Raw genomic sequence first — 25,747 nt, forward strand, 5'->3', positions numbered from 1 at the left:
TTTACTCTCAAAAGTTACGATGTTTTTCAGTTTTTTCTTGTTACTGTGCCTTCCTTTAGAAATGTAATATCGCTAGAATGGTCAGCACAGTGTCTGACCTAGCAGGTAGTCAATGAATATTAATTCCTTTGCCCTTCATATATAATTTCTCTTCATATATAATTTTTTTTTTTTTTTTTTTTTTTTTTAGGTATGACGATGACTTTCTGTTAGCTATCTATAGTTTCTTTTTATGGGGCCTGACCAACCAGCTGATATGTCCTTTGTAGCTATGGAAAATATCTTCTTTGTGAAGAGATAATTAACATTTACTTAGATTAATTTCTAGCCCTGGATTATTAGAATTCAGTTTAGTCAATGGATCCTCAAATTACACAGCCTACCTGCAGTTTCATCTTGGTAGATAAAAGAAAATTTTGGTAATCCCTCCAGTTTCAGGTTTATGCACTTAAAAATAAAGTCCTATTTATTGTGGTTCTCTTGAAAATGCACAGAACTGAATCTCAGTACTGCAGGATGAAAGTCTAATTTTCATACTTGGAACAATAGAGGAAAGGCAATGTCAGGAGAATTTCTCGAAGTGTAAAATGGAGATGGAGGATACAATCATGATGCACAGCCAGATTTGGTGAAGGCACAGGAAATAAAAACAAACCGAAATCCATGGTAAGCCTAGTAAGAAGGTGTGAAGAAACAAGAGAGAGAGAAGGGGAAATGGCATGGTGTGGCTAAATACATAAAATGCAGATGGGATAAATATAGATGGGTAGAAAATGACTGTAAGTGCAGTTGTTCCAGGAATGTCACAGATTTCCGACTAGGGGGATTAGTGTGTGCAGCTGTTGAATTGGGGGGTGGGTGGGGTGGGGTGGGGGGGCTTATCACATTTCTGAGCTCTCAGGTTTCACTGTTGAGCAATAAATAAATACCTTTTGGGTGAGTGGCATAATAGTCTTTCCTAGAGAAGCCAATCACTTTACTGTTCTGGGATGGGGTGGAAGGATTAAGCAAACCAAAAGCTCCACTTCATTATTTATCTACTCTTGACCAAAAGAGTACCATTTCAGTCAAGTTTGAAAGAATATTATTAGAACAGGAGATAGAATAAAATTGTCTCTGTGTGTTTTGTTATTTGTTTCTTTACCATCTGAGGCTACACTACAAAGATGTTTTGCAAAACTTAGAATAATACTTTTATTTGCTTACCAAACTGTTTTTCTGCTCCAGATTTTAAAAAAAGAGGTGTGAGAATTAATTAGCTCACAATAAGAAACAGACAGCAAAGAAAATCCTCTTCTAAGGAAATTCAGGAACCCCAAATGTTTCTTTCAGTCTTTAATGAGTTCTCAGTATAAACTTGTTTCTCATGGAAAGAAGTATTTTCCAAGAGAAAGTGATCAAGAATTATTACAAAGTGTATTCTAATGTCTAGTTTAAGTAAATTATGAAAATTTATTAAAATAACCTTTACATGATTTTTCTTACATTACCAACATGTTCTGTTTCTATAGTTCAGTAAGAGCACAGAAGGTCAAAGATAGTAAGAGAATAGAGAGTGTTGCTTCTGGACCGTGTAATATCAGAATATCAGTATAAAATTGCTATCAGTATAAAATTACTATAAAAATTAATTGAGTATTTGAAATAAATACAGGGCTGTTAATTCACTCTGATAGCATGTACTCATTCTGGGACTTCGATTCTACTCCTCCCATACTATGCTATTTATCACAGTCATTAGGTCACCCCATGATGTAGGGTTAATTTCAGCATATCCAAATGCCATAAGTTCTGAATGATAATTCTAGGCGTGTCGTTGAGATTCCAAGCATACCTAGTTAATGATTATTAATTTGGTACCTATTTTGCCAACTTAGAACACTCACGAAGTACAAAGCTTTGCACAAACGACTATTTCCCAAGTTATCCTTATCATAGCTCTATCCTTGGAGCAGGTTAGCCGAATCGAACATGCCATCTCTACTGCTGCTCTTCTGAGGGGCTCGGGTGCCAATTACCAGTTCCCGAGAATTTGCCCGTAATTGACTATGTCCCACAATAGGTAACTCTGGAAGTGACAGGCAGCCTCAAGTGGGGTTCTCCCGCCTGACGATTGGACCTTGCAGGAAGCCCCGCCTTATCAACTCAGTCAAAGGCTGCAGTTGGTCCGGCGCCGGTGAGTGGCGGGTCTCAGCTCCGCCCCGGCCGTCCGCTGCGCTGCCTGGGTCGGCGCCGTTTCCAGTTGAGAGATGGCGGCCGCCGCAGGTAGATCGCTCCTGCTGCTCCTCTCCTCCCGGGGCGGCGGCGGGGGCGCCAGCGGCTGCGGAGCACTGACTGCCGGCTGCTTCCCCGGGCTGGGCGTTAGCCGCCACCGGCAGCAGCAGCACCACCGGACGGTGAGTGAGCGCGCCCGGCGGCTCCGGGGAGGGCGGGGCGGCGCTGGCGTGTGGGAGCCTCCGGCAGGCAGGCCGCCGGGGCAGCTGGCGAGTTACCTCAACTCGGCGGCCGCTCCCGAGGTTGCCGGGCAGCGAGGAGCCGCCGTGCCCTTCAGGCGCCTGCGGCGGCGACCAGGAAGGGAGGGAGAGCGGAGGAAGCCGAGAGGAGGAGGAGGAGGGGCGACGGCGGGATGTTCCCGCAGGACTGGGGACACCAGGGCGGGGACGGCACGGGACTAGAACCTCTCACTGACCCGCCCCCGATCGCGGTCCCTCCCTCCTTCTTTCTTAACAGCTCTGCCCCGAGTCTCCCGAACGGAGCCCCGAGCAAGTTGTCCCCCTTCCCTCCTCCTCTGGGTGCGTTGGGTGTCCTGAGTTGACGCGGCCGCCGTGTGTGTGTCAGGAGAGCGGCCGTGCCGCGCTTCTGTGAACTGTCCCCGGAGAGCACCCCGGACCCTGCCGGCTCGCTCCCGGGGCCTCTCCCGGCCCTGTGGGGGTGGGCGAGCAGGGAGATCAAACTTTATCCCCGCCTGTGCCTGCCTGCGGCTGCGGGCACAGGAGCAGCTCCCTTGCGAGGGATGCTGCATTGCTTCAGGCGGGAGGAAGCTCCATCCCCGGAGGTCCTGAGAGGTCCTCGGCGGTCCTTTCGGAGGGCCGGTTTACGATCATGTCCACGCGTGCCCGAGGGAGGAGGCGTGGGGGGCAGGCAGAGGGGACGCGAACGTGCGAAGTTGTTCACGGAGGCTGGGGTTTGGTGGTTGTGTTCACCAGGTATTGCTGGGTTTCACTGGCTGGCAATGGTCAGTCGCGAGTTTTTTTTGAACAGCCTTGTCGTGTGTGTGTGTGTGTGTGTGTGTGTGTGTGTGTGTGTGTGATTTTTTTTCTTTTCAGTTGCAAGACATCAACTTGAAGTTCTTGACCACACAAGTCAGCAGGTTCTTTTCCGTTGGACTTTCTAGACACATATGTGTTGGTCTCTGGCCAACAACGAGAGAAAGAGTGTAGGTTTTGTTTCCTAGGGCGAAGTTGTGTAGCTTGGTAATGAGAGAAGCACTGCAGACAGCCTGATAGAAGCAACTGGTACCTGCAGCCCTCAACAAATCCATCCACTGGTCTTGTTCTGATTACAAAGCTCTGGAGAGGAAACTGAACTGGAGGCTTTCAGAGAGGGTGCCCCAAGACCCATGACAGCGTAAAATGAAGTGAAAGAACTATGAAAAGAACGAATGCTCTGGCAGCGCAAGTTGTTGTTGTCATTATTAGTCATAGGTATGGACCCTATCCTTATTCTTGTGAAAAAATGGTACTTCTTCCTACTTGGCATACTGACATAGTGTTCTGCTGAAGCTTTTGGGTGAGAGCCATGCTTTTCCACAGTTCATTGTAGATCTGCCTGTTTCATAGCCTCCAGTTACTTGTTTTGTTCTCTTAAAAATATAAGGCCGCCCAAAAATCTGATTGTATTCCCCTCTCCCTCAAGCATTTTAAAGGCTTCCCAAGTTGTCTTTATCTATGCATTTTGATAATACATCTTCTGACTTTGCACAGTTTGTTTTTAAGACTTTGAGCGTGGTATTCACTTAGCGTTTTTAAATTTGTGCCTTGTGTGTTTTCCCCTATGCGGATCTGTTAGGCTGTGAGTGTCTTCCTTGTGTGGGTACTTCATGAAAGTGTTCATTTGGGCTATTCCGGGGTGGGTGAAAGTGATGTGCTGAATTTGCAACTGAAAGCACAATTAAAGTGTTATTTTTGAAGGGCAGAAGTGTTACGGGAATGATGACTTGTAAATGGACTGAAAGTTGTAAGATTTTGAAAAAATTGTACCTGATTATTTAAAATACGTAAAGAGGTTTTTTTTCCCCCTTTTTCTGCGATTTCTCTGAAGCTATCATGTACACAGCTGCCTCCATCTGTTACTCTTATGATTCCTCACAAGACTCTCTTAGAAAGGTATCTGCGAGATTTGTGTAACTCTTGACATTTTATGCCTGAAATTGAGACCCAGAACAGGAGAGACTTGGTTAGGATTACACAGCTAATACGCAACAGTTTTAGGACTTCCACCAATCCAGATATTTTGACTCCCTTATTGTGTTCTTATTATAAAGTGCAATTGCTCCTTCCATCTCTGTCCTTCCCGTAAGCTGTTGCTTATTAGGAAAGTACTGGTATTTCAAAACCCTATGAATGGGAATTTTTCTATAAGTAGATGTTGGTATGAGGCAAATGTGGTAGGCAGATATGGGAACAAACAACTTGCTCTTATAAAGGTCCCTGAGAGACACTAAGATTGAATCTTGCACATGAGACATCCTGTGTATGTGCAGCAGATGGCACTCTGCATTGAGCTAGATCACAAGTCCAGCTTGTGCCACTTTTGTTCTGCTATAGTAGGTATGGTAAAGTAGAGCCGGGAGGAGGCATAACCAATTACAGTACCGGTTAACTTTCTGCTGAAGAGGCATGTTTTTTGAAATCCATCTACTCCCAATTTGGAGAATGAGTCCAAAACAAAGCAGTTCAGTTAATTGGTAAATGTGATTGCAAAGTTATAAAATATAACTCCCCGCCATTAAAACATTATTCAATTGAGTAGATAGGAGTAACTGTGTAGGGGCCTATTCAATATTTTTAGCACCATTTAGTGTAATTTTTCCTGGAATGTGAAGAGCCTGTGATTGCTTCCCAGCTTGCAACTGTAACTAAGACTGATACAAAATGTTTGTCTCATGCCTTTCTGTGTGGTTAGTGAAAGTGGCTGCTATTTTCAAGGATGATTCTTTAAAGGGGGGAACTGCCTTTCATTGTGAGCTGTGTAATTCTTTTGCTAAATCAAACTGTTTCGCCTCTGATTATGACAGCTTGACTGTTGGCATTTCCTAGCGGTCAACAGCTATGCTGAGTTACTAAATCTCAAGTTTACTTAATTCTGTCATTGAACTGTTAGTATAGTTTGTGGCTATCCCTCTCTACTTTACACATTGTAGTTCTTTGGCAGAGATATCACTTTAGTTTAACCTGAAAGTTTTGACAGAGGTTACATTGCCTGACACAGAGGAAAGTCCCAGTTCTTTGATTGGGTTCCTCATGGTCTGGCCCAGTCTTACTTTGCCAGAGCCACTCCAGCACAAATACTCCCCTGTATGTACCGCAGTGTCCTATGTTTCCATACCAAAGTAAATGTTTATGCAGTCCTCGTATCTGAATTTCAGTCTTAATCACTCCTTTAACCTCTGAGGTCCAATTCAGGTTAGAGACTCTGACCTTCGATTCCTCTTTGAATCTCACATCCTTACTTTGCAGATGAGGAAACAAACCTAATGGGGACTGAGGAAAGGGACTTGTTAGGTTATGCTTGTGGTGAATGACATCTGGGATTAAAATTCTTTTAAATGGAGGTGGGTTCAAGAAGAAGTCCTGGTCTGAATCTTGATGGGTGCAGTTCTTGGCTCTTAGTTGCTTTCTATTCTATTTTGTCCTCTCTGAATTCTGATAGGATTTGTTATTTTCAGGACACAGATTGACACTGACTTGTCTTGTTCTCTGAATGTTTGTGGTATCTTATCTTACTGAAAAGATAAGGCAAAGATTGTGTATCTCATTACCTTTCTGTCTCTCATCAACTCCAGCACAGTGCTGGGTACATAGGTGACCTCAGACAAGCAGTAATTGAATATGCACCTGTTTGTCTGCTTGTCAATGAAAAGGTACACTCTTTCCCCTCCCCTGGTTTGATGTGTTCAATGGCCTGTTGCTTCCGTAGCCTCACTTGGGTAATTGCTTTAAGGTTGGTATTGCCATTGTTGTCTTTGGTTGTATATTATGCTTCTTTATGGTGGACTAATGGAGAGAGTTGGTATCATTGGATTAGCTCTACAGTGGTACCAGAGCCAGCAGAAGTATAATAAATACCCAGATTATTAGAAATATATGTTTAAATCTGATTCTAGATTTGTTGTTGTTTTAGTCTACTATAACATTAAACTTTTGAGGGTTCCGCTTAGAGTAGACTTGTTTTTAAGGAAGCAAACATCCTTTTTTTTTTAATCTCAAAATCTTGCTTATTTTGAACCCCACAAAACATTTGGATGAGTCCATTTGGATTTATTCAACAAATTCTGATTATTTGAGCTTTTCTGAGTCCCAAGGGTCTCTATATACTTCATGGAAGTCTACTCCAGGAAGAAATCTAAATAGAAAATGCTGCATCAAAAATGGTGTATCAAAGGCAAAAACTGACTGTGAATCATTTTCGGTTTGGGGGCTGCCTCCTGTGTGAAGTTAAAATCAAGGAATGGTCGTGCTCATCTGCTGTAGGACTTCATTGGTGCCGTTATCTGAATAACTGCTGAGATGTTGCTTTTCTTTCTTTTTGTATTCTAGCTTTACGTCCCGTGGGTTTTCTTAAAAATTTCTGTTTGTTTTTCTGAGATTAAGGGCAAGATTACCTTTTAAGATCTCAAGATAGCTACTCAATATAAGGGAATCCCATATTCTGTTTTTGATTGATACCATACCATGGCTCATAGATATATTAGAATTACAGGAATAACTTATTATTAGAAAAACTAAGATGTTGTAATGGAAGACGCATACTTAAAAGAAACCTAACATTTAGAGCTCTGAAAGATCTTAGGTTAAGGAAACAAGAATGCAAGAGTGTTGAAATGGCCTTTTCCTTAGTAGCCTAGCAAGTTACTACAGAGCTGAAAATGTCTCACACATCTGCTGGTTTTCCCATTCAGTTCTTTTCCTACAAAATTACACAATTCTGTGCTGCATTTTAAAAACGATTAAGCTGAGACTGGTTTTTGAAAGTGAATTGGGGTCAAATTCTTCCAGTAAATACGTACACTCAAACTCAGTCTTGAATAATTGCTCCCTGATTTAGATCAAGCTTGATTTGATGATACCTGTTAAAAACCTATATTCTTCAGGTTGAACACAGAAGAGGAACAATCTATTTATTTCACTGCACTTTGTTAAATGCTTGCAATGAGACAGCCTGCGTAAAAATTAAAGTTCACTTCAAGCAAAGCAATTTTAATAAGTTTAGTGAATTATTGACCCATAAACTGCGTACAAGCTTGAATTTTTCGTATTGATAAAAATATAGCTTGGTAAATTACCACACCACGTGGGTCTAATAGCATGCCCAAACTTTTTTCTAATGCAATTCTGGAATAATTGGATAATATGATATTGCATTTTGACATCTCAAAAATAAGAGCCTTTTCCAAAGGTTGTTTAAGGGCATTGATAATATGTATTAATCCAGAAGAGTGAGGTGTTTACCCTTTATGTTTTGCTACTAAAGTTTTTTGTTTTTACATATTTTTTTCTTACTATTTGTTGCCCACTTTATTGTTTAGCTCTTGTAATAATCACCAGAAAATTGCTGCAGAGCCCATTAGTGTTTGTGGCTGTCCAGAGGACAGTCCCAAACATAAAGACTTAACACTGTGCTGCTTATAGGGTTATACCATCCTTTAAACTCTCTCTCTCTTTTTTTTTTTTTTTTTGCCTTCTAAGACTGGGCTGCTTTGGAGTTAATGTTTATCTATAGTAAGTGATGTTACAGGCTGTTTAAGAATATTAATGTCTGCTTTACACTTTAGAGAAAGTTAATGTGACTGATAATTTGTCAAATAACAGGAAAGCAGATAGGTTAGCATGAACGTCCTGTCCTGACCTGTACAGACCCAGGAGTAGACACAGAAGAAAGCGTCTAAGGTTTGAGGGCATTGTTACCTTGTTTAACTCCCAGCATATGCCTCTGAGAAGTATTATTGTCCTAGTTTTATATATGCGGAAATTGAGGGTGGGATAGATTCACTTCTTCTTAAGTGTCATATACTGTTTTAATGCTCGGGATGCAAAAATGGAGAAGACAAATATTTTGGAGCTGAGATTTAGCCTCCGTCTGGCCAGAATTAAAGCCGTACCATGCTGGACGTCAGTGTGGATCCTCCTTCTCTTTCATCTTCTGCTCTTTCAGCCATGTTTCTTTCTCCAGCATCTACTGCAGTTTTCTTCCAAGAGATCTCACCATGCTTCCCCTTGACAACTTTTCATAAATCTGTTTCTCTCCCCTCCCCTCCAGGTATTAGTGATAAGGGGCTAAGGTATGCTTCTTAGGAATCTTTGTAATTTAGTTTAGGATTCTAGTAGATCTGATCATTACTGAGCATTGTTTCTATGGCAGACACTTTGATAACATTGTATGGTGTACTACACGACAATCCCCAGGCAAAATGCTGCTACCATTGTACAGAGGAGAAAACCAGGACCTAGAAAGGGTAAGTAACCTGGAGTCATTCCGAAAACATCTGTCGAACTCTTACTCTTTGTGGGACGCTGTGCTGGGAAAGACAGATGCCCCTGAGATGGTCGTCTGGCCAGGCGACAGGGACAGACAAGACTGTAACTGGCTGTGCCTTTCTTTTGTTTTCTTGTGGCAGTTCAGTGGGAGCACTGCCTAGACCTACCTGAGAGAGGTGGGCAACGTTTCACAGGGGAGGCCTCGCTTAAGCTGAAGTATGAGGCAAGGTAATGTGTGGGGGCCTGGGAAGGTGGGGGCCACAAGCCAGGCAAAACCAGGATCTGACATGACCGTATGAGGAAGCAAGACGTTTTGGAGAAACAGCCAGTAGTTTGTCATCACTGGACTATGGGCAAGAATAGCCAGACGTGAGGCTGGACAGTAGTAGTGATGCCATTAATAATTAGTATTTATCAAGTGCAACATGTTTGCAGTGCTTTCCAGAGATAATCTCACTTAATTCTTGTGACACCCTAGGAGTAGGGACGTTTATCATTCTCATTTTACAGATAGTGAAGCTGGTTACCTCAGACTGGGTGAGCGATTTGCCCAGGAACACACAGCCAATGAGGGGCACACCTGGCATAGCAACACAAGCAGTCCGGCTCCAGAGCCGCTTAACCGCTGGGAGGGGATCAGACTGTGAAGGGACTTGTGAAGGACTGAAATTTTATTATGTAGGTCAGTGGTTTTTTTAAAACTCAGTCCACAGTAGAAATACATTTTATATCATGCCCCAGCATATGAATGTGTGCGTAAAACTAAGACAAGTTTCATGAATCAATACTTTTATGATCTATGCAGCATACGTAGTTTCTATTCTGTTTTGTTAAAGAATACTGGTTGGGATCCACTTAAATTGATTCTACAATGTAAGCCGCAGTTTGGAAAAATCCTCCTAGTCAATAGGTGAGTGTCCAAAGAATTTCAAGTAGGGGAATCACATGATCAGGTCTGCGCTTTTAGGCAGGTCGCACTGGCCACCGTAGGAAGGCTGGATTAGAGAGAATGGGACCAGAAAGGCAGAGAGGCCAGGAAGGGGCATCGGGATGGATCAGGCATAAGACGCCTGAACTAGGCCAGCAGCACTGGGGATGGAGAAAAGGTAAGAGAGAGAAGGGAGATTTAGGAAGAGGAACTGATAGAACTTGGTGATTGGATATGGGGACTATCAGCTAGTCCCAGGTAGAAAGGCAGTTTAGTCCAAGGCCACCTGACTCTATTCCTCGGGCGCTGAAACTTTATTTGTGTATTTCTTGTTACAGTCAGTTAAGTATGCTCTGCTTCTACTTTTATACATAAAAATGTGTTGACGTGGTTTATTCATTTATAAATGATTTTTAAATTTCTATGTGAAATCAGTTGCCCACCTTATCTCCATATTGCTGCTTCCCCTCCCCACCCCCGTACTGTCAGAATCTGGAAGGTTTGCACAGCAGTATGAAAAAGTTCACATAGCATGATGAGCACTCAACAAGTCTTTGTGCGTTTGTTCTATGTTATATTCTTCCAAAGCAGAAACTCAACAATATGTTCATTAATTAGAGGAATACTTCTGAGTAATTTTCTTTGACTTTGTTCTCTTTAACTTTCCATTTTTGTAGGACTTGATTCCCTTTAGGGAATATTGAACGTTGTATATATGATGGTCTTATCTTAAAAAACCAAAAAACAAAAATGCTCATTCCTAAGCATGAAACCTTTTCTTAGTAAAAGTTTAGCAACCTCTCTTTCCACATTAGAAATGTAGATGTGAGATTCATACTGCTTCTGCCACCCTAGTTTCTCAAGAGAGGTATTAAAAAAAAATACAATTGAGAACAAGTTATTTGGAGTTATTCTCTAGCATTTCAATTGACTAGGTACTTTGCTGGATTGCTTTACTTAGAAAGCACATATTCTTCGGTCTTCTAGGTATTACAATACAAAGACAAGTCTCTATTTATTTGATAACTGTGACAATTTGTTTAGAGACATTACAATATCTGCTTTACCAAAAGAGATTGTATTTGCAATATAGTTAGTGAGCCTTTTGAAATCTTATGGGAATAAAGGATCACTGTACTATCACAGAATTTTTTTATTAGTTTTGTGAAGTAAATAAATGAAACGATAGAAGTGGTAAAGAGTGTGTGTGTGTGTGTGTGTGCGTGTGTGTGTGTGTGTCCCAGTCACCAACATAAAAGTAATTAAAGAGATTAGGTGCCATGTGGTATAACAGAGTTAGGCTCAAGGTTCTGTTCCTTTCTGTTCCATGAACTTTCTACCGTGTTTCCCCGAAAATAAGCTCCACCTAAGGTCGTCAGCCAGATGGACGAATTTAGTACATTAGGACGATGTTCCAGAAGAAGATGACATAACTGTATTTGAAGAAATGTAGATCGTTGTACTTGAAAAAAATAAGACATCCCCTGAAAATAAGCCCTAATGGAGCAAAAATTAATATAAGACCCGGTCTAATTTTCGGGGAAACAATATTTAACCTTGTGCAACTGACTTAACCTCTTTGGTCTTAATAAGTAAGGATGCTTCATTAGGTTAGCCTAAAGGGCTTCTTTAATCCTAAGACACATACCACTTTTATGCAGCACATTATAAATAATTTTTATGTTATTTCATTGGGAGGCTTGTATAAAAATCATAAACTCAAGTGTAACATATTTGCTTATTCTCAAAAGGTCAAGGGCTTAAAGTGAAGAAAAATGGCTTTCTAGTTCCTTTTCAGGACAGTTTGCATAATTCTATCATATTGATGAACAGTTTACCCTGCATTCCTCTTCAACAGGTCATTATGTCTCTAGTCCCATCTTTTTCTTTTGTCTACTTTTCCCAGCCAAACTGCTGAGGGAGTTGGGGAAGAGGTGAGGACGTGGTGGGGACCTTAGAGCTGTGGAGATGGGACAAGGGGAAAAGCAGTTAATGCTGGAGTGCTGGTATACGATGATGGCACTGTTCTAATAATTAGTTTATTCTGAGCTGTGGCCTGCCAGCCTGACACAGGAAACGTGTCGGTTTTCCTTTGTAAGTACACTGTGGGATTCCGTAATAAGTGATGAGTTGCCCATCGTGGTCTATTCTCCCAGACTCTGTGAACTGAGCCAAATACATTGTCAAGAACATAGACACTCCGTCCGTGTTGAATAAATGAGAGTCAGAGAGTTAAAAAGCCTTAGATGCCGTTGTCTAGATCCTTCTACCCAGTGGATCATGAGGTGTAGATCACGTTATATGCCTCGATACTACAGTGAGGGGAGTCTTAGAAGTATGAAGAAGGAGTTACTTTTCTTTGACTCAGGCAGCAGCTAATAATCTTAAAAGAGTTCACCGATTGTGCTGAAACATCAGGACTATGTAAAATGTTAAGTTAAAATAGTGATGAAAAAGACTGTAGTGCTATTATGTTGTAAGTAACTGAAGAAATTGACATAATGCATCTCACCTGACAAGTATTTGGATTGAGTAGGGGAGCAGAGGGAGGGGTGAAGGGCTGGGCGCTGCTGAAGAGAGAAATGAACTATTTGAAAGAGGTGCTGCCAACTCTAGATTCCCTGCATATATATATTTTCAAAGATGACAGATTTTTGGAGGTGTTTATTTTGGAACTAATCTTCTATATTTCCATTCTGCCCCCACTATATCCTGTATCTCACACTGCCAGAATTCTGCTAGCTGCCATGAAGCAGGGCTGTGGCAAGGGGCCAACTGTGATAAAAACCCATTTTTCATTTTAAAACACAGTATAGATGTCAGAATACTTTAAAGAAATATTTAAAGATAGATTGACTGGAGTGGAAGAGGTACTAAAAACCTAATGAGAAAATTGAAAGTTTTTGATGGAATTTTATTTCTTTTGTAAATAAAAGAAAGAAAAGACTAGCTTATGTCTGTCAGTTTCTCTCTTTTTTTTGCCCATCTTTCCCTTATCTTTAAATGCTGGTGCTAGAAGTCCTGAATAGACAGGATAAATGACTTTTCTGATCAAGAAGAGGTGGTACTGATTTTTTTTTTTTTGAGGGGATTCTAAGGGTATGCATGTATGCATGTTAATAGTTAGGTTTTGTTTCTTTGTTCTTGTTTTAATTCCAAACAAAATGAAATCTTTTTTTTTTTCCATTTCCAGCTCTGACAAGCTTCAAAACAAAATGCTGTCTAAGCATAGTTGAGATGGTAAAGCAGAATTGTAGTATAACATATTGCAGAACTTTGGAATATTCATTTATTAGATGGAGAATTGAACTCCAGTCAGTACTTTCTTTAATTTCTCATTCTGCGTTGGTGTTTGATTCAGAATGAAATCAATTTCATAGCTTGGCCAAGGTGCCACAAAGTCAGGTGAGCTTTAAATATATAATGGCTTTCTTTTTAATGATTGCTGGAGCTTTTAGCAGTAAAAGGGGGGAAATGAAAGGGAACTATAATAGATTTCTTGCCTGAAATGAGAATTCTTGGTAAGATTAAAAGTAGAGGCAAGCTAGGGCCCTAAGTTACAGATCTGAAGGTCGTATTATAGCCAGCATCAGAAAGTAGCAGCTCTAGCGGGGAAGAAAAGACAGAAGATAACTACTGGCGAGCAGGCTCCCTTAGAAAGGCTCTTCCATCACCTAAGGTCTTTGTTTTTTTTGGGGGGCGGGAGGGTCGTTCTTCAAGAAATTGTATTGTGTTCAGGCAAACATCCAAGGAAAAAAGTCTTGTCTTTTAAAAAATTATGAAATATGTCTATAAAAACAAGTCGAGTAATGGATTTCCTTTAGCTTGAGAAATTAAAACTACAACGATAATTGCTGCCTCACCTGTTTCCTGCCCTCTCTCCCAAAAGTAACATCCTCCTCAAATTGGTGTCTACCATTCCCATGCTTGTGTTTATGCTGTGTGTATATAAGCCTTATATAGTATTGTAAGCATGCTTTAAACTTTATTTAAGAAGATATTACACTGTATGTGTTCTTACACAATTTGTCCTTTTTGCTTAATACTTTCAAAAATATTTAAACTTCACTCACTTTTTAACTTTTTTTTGATACTTCACTTTTATGGTATTCCACATATTTAACCATTCTCCTGTTGATCAAAAATCTTTTTAACTGAATATTTTTGTCAGGGGGAGGGAGGAGGACAGGAAGGAGAAATATATTATGTCATTTTTAAAGTTGGACTAGGAATGTTGTTTGGACTTTCAAAATAGCCAGTTTCCTTTTTTGGTATGGAATGTCCTCATTTATCATATTCCTGGGAAAACCCTTTGTACTTCCCAAGAGAAGGCAGAGAAGGGTAATGTTTCATTACACAGATGAACATGTCTTGTGCAAAATACAGGCCAGCATCTGCTATAATACAGTGAGCTCATGAGGGATTGAATTGCTGCAGCCAAAGCTTGGTTTACTGTATTAAAATTCTCGGATTTTTCAAGTGCGGATAAGCTGTGGATGGGAACGTGTTGGCATTTATTTCTTGTTTGTTTTTTTTTTCTGTGTTTGGAATAATTTGCAATTTGGGACCATTTTCTTTATTTTGTAAAAGAATATGCGTCTTAAATAGGAAAAAGACTCTTCTTGAATGGTGTCGTGGTTTTGTGGAGCAAAGGAAAATAAGGAATGAGGGGAGTTTTACTTCTTTTTGAGGCAAGTAGTTGGTGAGAAATAAATACTTGTTTTAATAATAAATCTTATATTTGTACTTGATAGTGTATATTCTTACCTTGTAGTCATTGTTTTAAAAAAGCAATCTCTGAAAAATATATTTTCTTCCCAATTTCATTTGTAACATCTTTGATAATGGTATGAAAAATTTTGCAAAATATATAGTACAGAGCTTCATTCAGGTTGTCCCTCCAAATTGCTATCGTGCATTAACCAGAAATGCTGATGCAGCAAGGGAAACACTAATAAATGGGATGCTTTCCAAGGACCGTTGCTAAGGCAAGGCGAACACAAGCCAAAATTGAGAAGAAAATGTGAGTTAGGCACCCAAGATGCAGTCTGTCCAGATCTGCTATTAACAGTGAAAATCCCATTCTAATTAAATTACTTGAGACCTGAGCAGTTTGAATCACCACAGTATCTTAAAAATGTGACTCAACTTTAAGCATATTAAAACTTATTTGGAATGAAAACTTAAATTATCTTTGCTTTTTCTTATTGGATAGATTCTGGTGCCTCAAGAACGATTAAACTCATCTGTCTGTTTCTTCCTTGTGGTTCTCATGGAAGGAGTGCTGAATGGACCTCAAGTAAAAGAAGAGATTTTTTTTGGGGTTTGGAGGGATAGGAATGATTAGGTAAAAGGAGGAGAGATGGTATTGCTAATTAAGAATGATTTTTGTTTCTCACTATTTGTGTTTTTCTTGCAAATCACATGATTTTTCCCCCCCATGAATTATTTTACCCATGAACAGTGTAGGTATGGGGAGAGGAGGTAGTGGTGTGTGAACAGGCTTTAAAAAAATTATTGTTGTTATTTTTGAATGATCTCTGTTTCACTTTGCCATAAGTCAAGCATTTTGAAACAACTCCTAAACCAGAGAGTTGTGTGACTAGGCAAGATTTTTTTTTAATGAACCCAAATTTCTAAGTCTTGTAAAGTTTTTTTCTGAAACGAGTAGAAGTTCCTAAATGAACCTGGATAGTCTGGGTCTATTCTATTGCCAGGGTCTCTGTAAGTTTTTAAAAACATTTCTTATTTCTTCATTGTTTATTATGGTTCTATCTATAGATGGGGTGAAAAAAAGTTTCTCTTCATTAAAACTGTTTTTAAAATATGGATTTATGAGTTGTTGCTTCAGTCTCATTTTTACGTCTGTATGAGATGACTACGTGGTTATCAAAGATTCAATCCTTTTTTTCCTCTGGGGGGGGAAAATGCATATTTCAGTTTCTCATAACCATTCTGGATTTCTTCTAGGTTATAACTCATATTCTTTAAAAAGTGCCCTCTTGTTCTAAGAGTTACTGTAATAACTGACTGGCAACTAAGACTGACCTAAAACAGAGCTTTTCAGACTTCCTTCTCTGTTTTGGCATTATATGCTGAGGTGCCTACGTCAGCAGGCTCAGGAGGGCCTTACCTTTGACATTGACTTTACTCTTTTCTATTCTTTTAGGTCTTTCACTACCTTTCCTACAGTGGTTGGCAAGATACCGTTTCCACCTCATTCTCCATGTACCATGTCAGTGACATCTTAGCTGCTAGAGTGTGGAGCTGGCCTGTGGGAGTCAAGTAAGTGCCTTTTTTACTATTTGGCATGGTTTTTGCTTACTTTGCAAAGCCATGTAGAGGAACTTCTTCAGATTAGTCATTAAAAAGGCACTTGCTTGATCCTTGTGGGCCAGCTCTTTGCTCCAGGCTGCTACTGAACACCTGGGAGCTAACATGGTGCTGAATTGAGCGAGGTGACTATCTCAGAATGGCACATTTTCACCAGGGTAGGCCCTAGGGATGAGAGACCTGATCTTGGCCTGATTAGACCCTGTGTAGATGAGCAGCCCCCGTCTCTTTCCAGAATCAGTCAGAACTTCTATGTCAGCGCAAACCGTTAGTTACTCTGGCCTCTTGGCAATTTAATAGGTTATGGATGACCAAGGGGCTGCTGGTCTAAACCAGCTGGGTTGCGTGGAGAAAGAACAGTTCTCCCAGGAAAGCCAATGACCTTGAGATTTATCTGAATTAATTTACCTTAATATATGGAAGAAGTCATGTTTGGCGTTAATGAGGTTTGGATTTCTGTATTTATTGCTAAAGTTGCTAAAACTTGGTATTTTACTTTTGCAGGTCACCTTGTAAATTTTGCCTATGTAAATTAACACATCCCCCGTTCTGTCATAACAACCATGTAAGGGAGAGTGTTTTCCTGCTCTGTCTTAGGTATTGGTGATGTGACCTGTTCACGCAGGGGAAACTTGAACATTCTCAGGTATGTGAAAATCATGATTCATAAGCATTTTCTTCCTGCAAACACAACACAGTTTATTTCAATGTGAACTCATGATGTGGTTTTACAAAATCTGTCTTGCCAGTTGATTTTCCTTCCCTTGATATTATAGAACACGGATCGGCATATTATTAGCCGAGACCACTGTGTGTTTTCGTAAATAAAGTTTTATTGGAACACAGATCTGTTCATATGTTGTCTATAGCTGCTTTTTGCTACAACAGAGTTGAGTTGTGACAGAGACCAGTGGCCCATAAAGTCTAAAATATCTGGCTCTTTAGGAAAAAAATGCCAACTCCTGGGATAGAAGAACCATACTTCAAGTTGCATTTAGATACAAACTTGCTACAACCACAATTGAATGCAAATAGTCTTCTAAAGAGAAAGCAATGACCTGTGTCAGAATGCTGATGAGCAAGTAATATTTGTAATATATATATAGTGGTAGGATTGCTAATACAGGTTAATGAAATGGAAAGCTATGTATGATGGCAGTCCACTGTCTATTATATTCTCTCCCCTCCCCTTGTCCCTCAGGAGGTGTAAAAATGTATCCAGTGGCAGGATATTATTTTTCTTTTTAGAAACCCTAACGGTTCTATAGAACAGATATGGATAAAAGATTTAACTAGGATATGTGGCATTGCCAAGAAGTGATAACTAAAGGACCTCTTGATTCATGGAACAAATATTAGGGTTAAAATGGACTTGAGATCATGGAAATTGAGGAACAGAGATGTTCAGGGAAATGTTCAAAGATCTCAGAGCAGATTCGTGGCAGAACTGAAACGAGAATCTAGATCTCCTGCCTCCTTGCCCAGAGGTCTTTCCACTAGGTCTCATACCATATTAGGGCTACTTGTTTTCCCTACTCACTGTAAGGCACAGTCTGTTTCTTTTCCTTTATTCCTCCCTGATGTAAAAGCAAAGGCTCGATGATTTAAACCACAAAAATATGATTTATTGGAGAATTGACCTTACTTGGATGCTTGGAGTTTGGATGCTTTTATTTTATTGTTTACAGATAACTGGGGGATTGCTTCTTAATGATTCATTAAGTACTTGTATACTCAAAAAGGTTAGATTAGTTAGGATAAAAAAGGAAATCTGAGCCTTGTTCATGATTTTATAGCTAGGAGCAAAACCAAAATCAGAATAGATAGAATGCTTCTCCTGTTTATCTATGTGTCTAAATCCATAGATGGAGAGAGAGAGAGAGAGAGAGAGAGAGAGAGAGAGAGAGAGAGAGAGAGAGAGAGAGAGAGAGAGAGAGACTAATAGCTCTTAAGTGCATTTGGAGTGCATTCTGAGAAGAGTTGAGCAGGTATGTTACAATCTGTAGATTATGTTGCAGTGCAGTATTTTTAAGAATTAAGTTTATTTTAAAAGTTTTGGATTTACTTGAAAATAGTACACAGAGTTCCCATATTTACCCGCTTCCCATTTCCCCTTTATTAACATTTCCCTTGTGGTACATTTGTTACAATTAATGAACCAATATTTATAATTATTATTAACTAAAGTCTGTGCTTTATTCAGATTCCCTTAGTTTTGCCTGATGTTCTTTTTAGTTCCATGCTAATAAATAAAAGTTGATTAGCATGATAACTGATATAGAAGACAGCCTCCTGAAGGTTAGACTAGTTCTGAAGTTCCTTTCAATTTCCAGGAGTGTGATTAAATGAGTACAGTCTTAACTGTTGCAGAGTTCTGACTTGTAACATTTATACTCTGTAACAAATTGAGACAGTGGTTACTTTATTCATAGAAATGGTTCTTCAATGGTTTGTTTCTAAATTTTTAACATTATTAGTTCCAGAAAGGATAAGACAAACTTGGTTACTTCTAACTGTTATTATCACAGGCTAAAGTGCTGGTGAAAATACTCTAAAGTAAGTTGCCCTGTTTAGCAGCAGTGTGGTTCAACCACCCTGCTTCAGTGTTTACCCTCTTGAAAGTAGTTTCTGAAGTCAGCGCTTTCTGATAAATCATTAATCATTTAAATTTCCCTATAAAGTCCTTAAAATTTTCTTCCTTAAAACTTCCTTTTGTTATTTACTAAAGTTGAGCACATACATGCTCCATGACTCAACAGTTTCACTTCTGCGTTTATCCACAACAGAATTGTGTGCTTATATTCTCCAGAAGACATAGACAGAAATGGTCATGGCAGGACTAGTGGTAGTCCAAACGGGAATTTTCCACATGCTTATCCACGGTAGAATGGGTAAATAAGTTTCTGGTACAATCACATAATGAGCATTAAACAGTGATCAGAATGAACAAACTACAGCTACATGTAACAGTGTGTGAATCTCATAAATACATTGCTGAGCAAAAGAAGCCAGACACTAAAGAGATCGTACTTTATGATTCTTTTATGTAAGTTTCCCAAACAGGTAAAACTAGCCTGTGGTATCAGAAGTCAGGAGATTGCTGATCCTCGTTGGGGGTTGGGGAAAGTGACTGAAGGACCCTTCTGGGTGCTAATTATGCTCTCCCTGTTTCTTGTTTTGGGCACTGGTTGCATGGATGTGTTCACTTTGTGAAAATTCACCAAGCGTATATGTTTTTCTGTATTTATGTTATTCTTCAAAGAAAAGAGTATACAAAAAATATTAGTAATTATGGGAAAAAACACAGAATTCACCGCTAACATTTAAGGTATATATGGCGCCATTGGGTTACTGGAGCTGTTAGAGTCTTATTTGTATTATAAGATGAATAAAATAGGTAGTGCTGATGGCTGCTTTTTATTGTAATCAGGTTTTGTGATGCCTCAGAAAAGACTTTTTGTTTTCTCTCCAGTCTGTATTAAGTAGAGTCACCAAGTCACAATATCCATTCATTCTTTTATTATAGTGAAGACTGATAAGCCAAGTATGAACAGTTGTGACTTGGGTCTGTTACTGTGTCTATGCGTGCTGCAATCTCCCCCCCCCCCCCCATTGTCTTTATTAGATCAGTGAGTGAGCTGCAGCCTTGGCTCTCTGATATTCTACACGTTCTTTTTGGCTGTCAAGGCATCGCTTTAAACTTAACAAGAACGTACAGTCCTTTCCCCACGTGGAGCCCCTTGATGTGACTTTGCTGTTTTTTTCTTATTGGTACCTTTGGTTCTTCCAGTCACTTGAGTTAAAATTAATATTTTGCTCTTCCCTTTTTATTGACAACACTTTCCTATCCTTTTTTTTTAAAAAATGTCAAATACGCATAACATGAAATTTACCATCCTAATCATTTCTGTATAGTTCAGCATCTCACCCTTTTATTTACTAACTAAATTCTAGTTGGAGCCTACCTTTCTCATCTTACTTATGTTGAACTTGGTGTTTCCATTATCACCACCTTTACCCTTCTTTAAACTCTTACCATGTGTTTGGACTTTTGTCTAAATAGCAACTCAACTTTCAGTGTTTCCTCTGCAATCAATCAATTCTGTATCTTTCTGCCAGATTTATCTTTCTAAAATTTCACTTGCGAAATCATTTTTCACACAAAACTTTTGCTTCCTTCTATTGGAAGGATTTAATGCAAATTCCTGATATTCAAGGCTTTCTGTAATTGAGTTCCAATTTATCCTTCTCTCTTTAATGATAATGTTGTTTTTGGTAACCAGTGACTACTTACTAACTTCCAGGTTATGTGAAGCACCATACATGCATGATTTTATTTAATTTAGTCCTACTGTAATTGCCACTGCTGAGGGAAATAGAGGCTGGAAGGTTCCCAATAACGTGCCCAAGCTAGTAAGTGATGGAATTGGGAGTTCAGACGTCTGTCTCCATCCTCTACGTCTGTCTCCATCCTCTACAGTTTTAACCCCCATCTCCCAGTGCTCCTGAATGTCTTGCTAGTTCCCAACCACTGAGTGCATTCCCACCTCTATCCCATCTCCTTTCCTTTGCAGATTCACTGCCTGAAAGTTTCCTTTCTTTCCTCTCTCACAGTCTCATACTGTCCATCCTTCAAAGCCTAGCTCAAGTCCCGCCTGTTCAGTGATTTTTTTCCTCCTTCCCCCCAATAGATAGAATATTCATTAGCCCTACCACATACCTTTTACTTTCACTGCCTTGAATCTATATCTCTTTTTATATGAATTATTTAGTTTAGATTTCAGATTGTAACTTCCTAGAGATGGAGGGCTTGGATTATAGATTTTTTTTTTTTGCATCCCCTGCCATGCTTTATGTAAACAGGTGCTTAATAAATGTATGTGTTTATTACTTGAAATGATAATGGAATCATTAATAGCTGAAGATCTATAATGTACATCTAAGACTATTTCGTGGTTCTTTGTGCTTTTCAAGCTCTTTATAAATCCAACTAGCAGTCTTAATTCAGAACCAGGAATGACATACGAGTATTTAGATCAGTGCTGGATATTGTGGCGTTATAGGCGGGAAGCTTGTTTACTATTGCCATATACTGATTCAAATCAGAACAGCTCTTCGTATTCAGAATTGGAAGTTTCCTCCCTCTCTCACCACTGGCACTTTGGTTTAGGCCACCAACATATCTCCCCTGGATTATTATATCTGCAGCCTCCAAATTAGTCTCCCTGCTTTTGTCCTTTGTTCTTTATGGTCAGAACTCAAGCAGTGGGATTGATGATAGAAGGCAGAAGACTCCCCTTCCAACAGCTTCTGATCTCAATGTAAAAGACAAAGTATGGGCATGTGCAGTTAACGATGGGATGTGTTCTGAGAGACGCGTCTTTAGGCGGTTTTGTCGTGGGAGCATCACGAAGAGCACTTACAGAAGCCTAGATGGTACAGCCTACTACGCACCCAGGCTGGACGGCACAGCCTACTACACACCTGGGCTGCACGGCGTAGCCTACTACGCACCCATGCTATATGGTGTAGCCTGTTGCTCCTAGGCAACTATGCTATACAGCATGTTACTGTAGAAAACAACATGAGATTAAACCAAGCACAAGAGAAAATGATGCCATCAAGAGACACAGTAAACATGAGATGTATGAGGTTGCTGTCCACCTAACACGGCATACTGCTTTACAGCAAATTTTTTTTATAAGTAGAAAGAGTACACTCCAAAATAATGATTAAAAAGTATAGTATAGTATATACATAAACCAGTAACAGAGTCTTTATTATCAAGTATTATGTACTGTACATAATTGTCCATGCTGTACTTTCATAGGACTGGTAGTACAGTAGGTTTGTTTATGCCAGCATCACCACACACAGGGGAGGAATGTGTTGTGCTGCGATATTATTATGGCTATGACATCACTAGGCGATAGGAGTTTTTCGGTCCCATTATAATCTTATGGGGCCACTGTCATTTTTGTGGTCCATTGTTGACCAAAATGTCCTTATGTGCCGCACGACTGTACTTAAAGTGGCATACAGGCAGCAGTGTACGGTTAAACTGGATCTCCAGAGGGGGAAAGCCTCTGATTTGTAACATTTGCCTATTTCTGTGGTATAATGACTCCCACAAAGGGATTCAAAGTTCTAGAATGTATAACAATCTGCTCTTCAGCTGATACCAGCCAGCTCTCCACGTCTGAACATTTGGCTCCCCGTCCGACCCCCATCTGCTGCCACGTTCCCCCTGCCCACTCTGTTACAGTGTTCCTGACCTCCTTGCTGTTCCTCACACATGCCAGACATACCCCCACACCTCCCAGGATCTTTGCATTTTTCTATAATTAGAATGCTCTTCTGAATACATGCAGTTTTGCTTATTTCTTATCTCTCAGTTCTGCTCAAGTATCGTCCATGCTCCGCCTACATAAAAATGCAGTCTTTCCCCATCTACTGAACACTCCCTTTCTCCATTGCGTACTCTGCTTTATTTTTTTCTTGGCATTTCCAACATATTATATGTCTATGTGTGACCTGCTTTCTCTCCCTGTCCCTCCATTAGAACAGGAACATTTTCTTTGCTAAGAATCCGGACACAGGCACTCAAGTAGTTGTTGAGTGAATCAATATACGCTTCTTTAAAGATGCACCTTTGAGTGTGTGTATTTCCCCATCTGCAAACATCCTTTGTATGGAAGGAATTTAAAATTTTTATTTTATTGGTTGTCCTGCGATGATTTCTAATATATGCTGCAGTGTTTTTGTACCTGTCTGATGCCTGGCTATCGTGATTTATTCCTACTTTGTCTAGGCATTGTTTTCTGTAGGTGGGGATAATGGTTAAATTTGCTGTTGAGACTGAAAAAGAAGCATTTCATTTTGATTGAAATGAAAATATCTGCAATACATATAAACAAATCAGTTTGGGACTGTCATTGTTAATTGCAACTTGAAATAACTGTTCTCTTAAGCTCCTTATGAGGAACTCAGCAATATTTATGGTTAAGTATATGTTTTGTAGTGTGTTATTCTCACAGTGATGTCATTGTGAGTTTTAAGATCTGTGGTAAGTAATGTGAAAATGGAATTGGTGCATTTTATTTGCAGACTAAAATGGGTTTATGAGGACATATATCTGTATAAATATTAAAATTTATAGACCAGTTTAGCATACCGGTTTATTGTAATTAAAAAGGTGTATGACTTCTCCTGAACTAAATGATGACTTTCCCTCTTTATCTTAGTTGCTGCCTTTTTCTTTCTTGAAGTGGATTTCAACTCTCAACTTGACTTAGTCTAGGCAGAGAGAACCATCACAGTGAGGTAGCAAGTTTGAGTTGTAGTTACTGCCAGTTTTCTTTTTAATTTTAAATTTAAGTATTTTTTCATTAAACTTTATTGGGGCGACAAGGGTCAATAAAACTACATAGGTTTCAAGTGTACAATTCTATAATACATCATCCATATATTGCATTATGTGTTCACCACCCAGTAAATTCAAGTAGTTTTACAAGTAAAATTTCAGCGTAATTAGAGTTGAAAGCATGATAGCCAGAGTTAATTTTTCCAAGTTAATCTTGGGGGGTGGGGTAACCATAATAACATTTTTGTTTGGAGGTTTAAATCACAGAGGTCAGAGCTGAAAGCTGTCGCTTCTTCCTGGCAAACAATTAAGAAATGGAGGAAAAAAGTCTGTTTCTCTTTCATGAGAGAGTGTGTGTTACTTTCTTGAGTGACATTTTAACTAAAATTTGCAATATTTCCGCAAGACTTTTGGACATTGGAGAAAAAGGCCCTTTGTCTTATGAAAGCTTAATTTCCTTTGTTCTGTCACTTTTGTCTTCAGTATATATTTATCTTCTAGAGTTTTTTATTAAGATTTTATTTTTTATAGCAGTTTAAGATTCACAGCAAAATTGAGCGGAAGGTACAGAGATTCAGATTTTGTTTCATAACTACATTTTTAATAATTACCAGACAAATTTGTTCAGAGAGAACAAAGATAAACAGTTTTCTGTTCATGTGTTTGATGTTGTGATTCTTATTTTTTTCTAACACATTCATAATTATCCATTTTAAAAGCTTTTACCTATGTGTGTATATATATATATTAATATCTATATATTAAATCTTTATCATAGCAAAATTAAGATATACAGAAAAATGTAAGGCAGAAGAAAATGCTACTTAGAGATAAATATTGTTAACATTTTTATGTATTTTCTTTCAGACATTTTTTATGGAGTTTATCTTGCTTTTGATAAAAGCACTGTTCATCTTTATATATACAACCTAAAACTATGTAATAATATTTTGCTTCCTTTGCTTAGCATTATACCAAATATTTAACAAACTTGTCATGAACATTTAATGACAGCATGATATTCCAAAGAGTGGCTGTATCATTGTTGTGTTTACAATACAATTTCCAAAATAGATTTTTTTGGTTGCACATTCAAGAGTTTTAAAGAATAAACCACCTTTCCCCTGGAAACAAGTTTCAGGAAAAATGAAAAAGGAAAATAAAAACCACCACCAATATTCACCTGATGAGCCTTCTGTAAGTTATTGTGTGGACAGAATTGGTGACCGCCCTCACCATGGTCTTACACACTCAATGTAACAGCCACAAATGACAATAAGGTTGTTTAAAAGTCCGTTTGTTTGAGATGCCATCTTCAAGAGACCTTTTGTCATTTTAGTGAAAACTGTCAGATTCTTCTTAGGCTTTCAGAAAGCCCATTCTTCCATCTATCGATTTGGTAACCAAGAATACTAAGAAATAATCGTCTTATATAAACTTTTCTTTTAGACTTGCTATCTGGTGTTTTTGTAGTTTGTGATTCTTTCATAAAAATGTGTAGATGTACTGTACTTTAAAAAACAAATCAATTTCTCTGTTACACATTTGTTTCCATTCTTTTGCAATTACTTATTTTCATTGCTACAGTGAATAACTGTGCATTCATCATTGCTCCCTATGAGTTTATAGAATCTATTCCTAAAAGCTGAAGTTATTAGAATTACTGTGCTTACATCTTTGCCAACACAATGTGTTACCAGACTTTTGGGTCTATGTCTGATTGGTGAAAAAATGGTACCTCAATATAGATTTAATTTGTATTAAATGAGTGAAGTTGAACATTTTTTAAAGAACTATATCCTTTTGCTGTGCAGTAGAGCTCCTATTCCTTAACTCTTATAGTGATGTTGATCTTTTTCTTTTGTAATTTGTAGGAGAGCTCTTTGCATTAGGGAAACTAATCCTTTGTGATCTGAGTTGCAATTTTTTTTTCAGCTTGTCAGTTTTTAACATTTAAATCCCTTAAGTCTGAGTCTACACACGTTCAACTCTTAGGCATAATTTAAGGGCTGTATTATGTATGAAAGTAGGGAGCTACCTGTAAATGTTGCTAAGTGAATAAAATATTTGTCTTGAAAATATCTGAAGACAGTTACGTGGATGGAGTTTAGATTAGATTCATTCCTTCTCCTTATGTGAAGAAGCAAATTTCAGCTAACCACATGGAAGAATTTTCTCTCATAATATCAGTTTTAATATGGAATGGGATCCTTGGGACTAGATGGATTCTTTGTTACTAGATCTGTTATTGGAAAAGAGATATCAACCGTTGTCCCTGTTCATTGCACAAAATAGGCATTTAGTGTTGAACAAATGAATCTTTGGATTATCTGGAAGGTTAAATTAGCTGGTTTCTAATAACTCTTA

The 25,747-nt window shown here is 39.0% G+C and overlaps 1 protein-coding gene across 2 annotated transcripts in view; it reads left to right on the top strand.

Annotated features, from left to right (window-relative positions):
- Positions 1 to 2,164: 2,164 nt before the first annotated feature.
- The window catches only part of MCU (mitochondrial calcium uniporter), a 188,655-nt gene continuing 165,072 nt past the window's right edge, over positions 2,165 to 25,747 (top strand). The window contains exons 1-3 of one of the 2 annotated variants that reach the window (XR_004425322.1): positions 2,229 to 2,396; positions 15,854 to 15,969; positions 16,615 to 16,663. Coding sequence is in view for 1 of the 2 variants with exons in the window: in XM_033130739.1 (XP_032986630.1) it covers positions 2,250 to 2,396 (147 nt within the window). In the remaining variant the exon portion in view is untranslated. Of the gene's footprint in view, positions 2,397 to 15,853; positions 15,970 to 16,614; positions 16,664 to 25,747 lie in introns of both variants that reach the window. The other variant, XM_033130739.1, reaches the window with a different exon arrangement.

This window comes from Rhinolophus ferrumequinum, chromosome 16 (assembly GCF_004115265.2).
Source record: "Rhinolophus ferrumequinum isolate MPI-CBG mRhiFer1 chromosome 16, mRhiFer1_v1.p, whole genome shotgun sequence".
Taxonomy (NCBI): domain Eukaryota; kingdom Metazoa; phylum Chordata; class Mammalia; order Chiroptera; family Rhinolophidae; genus Rhinolophus; species Rhinolophus ferrumequinum.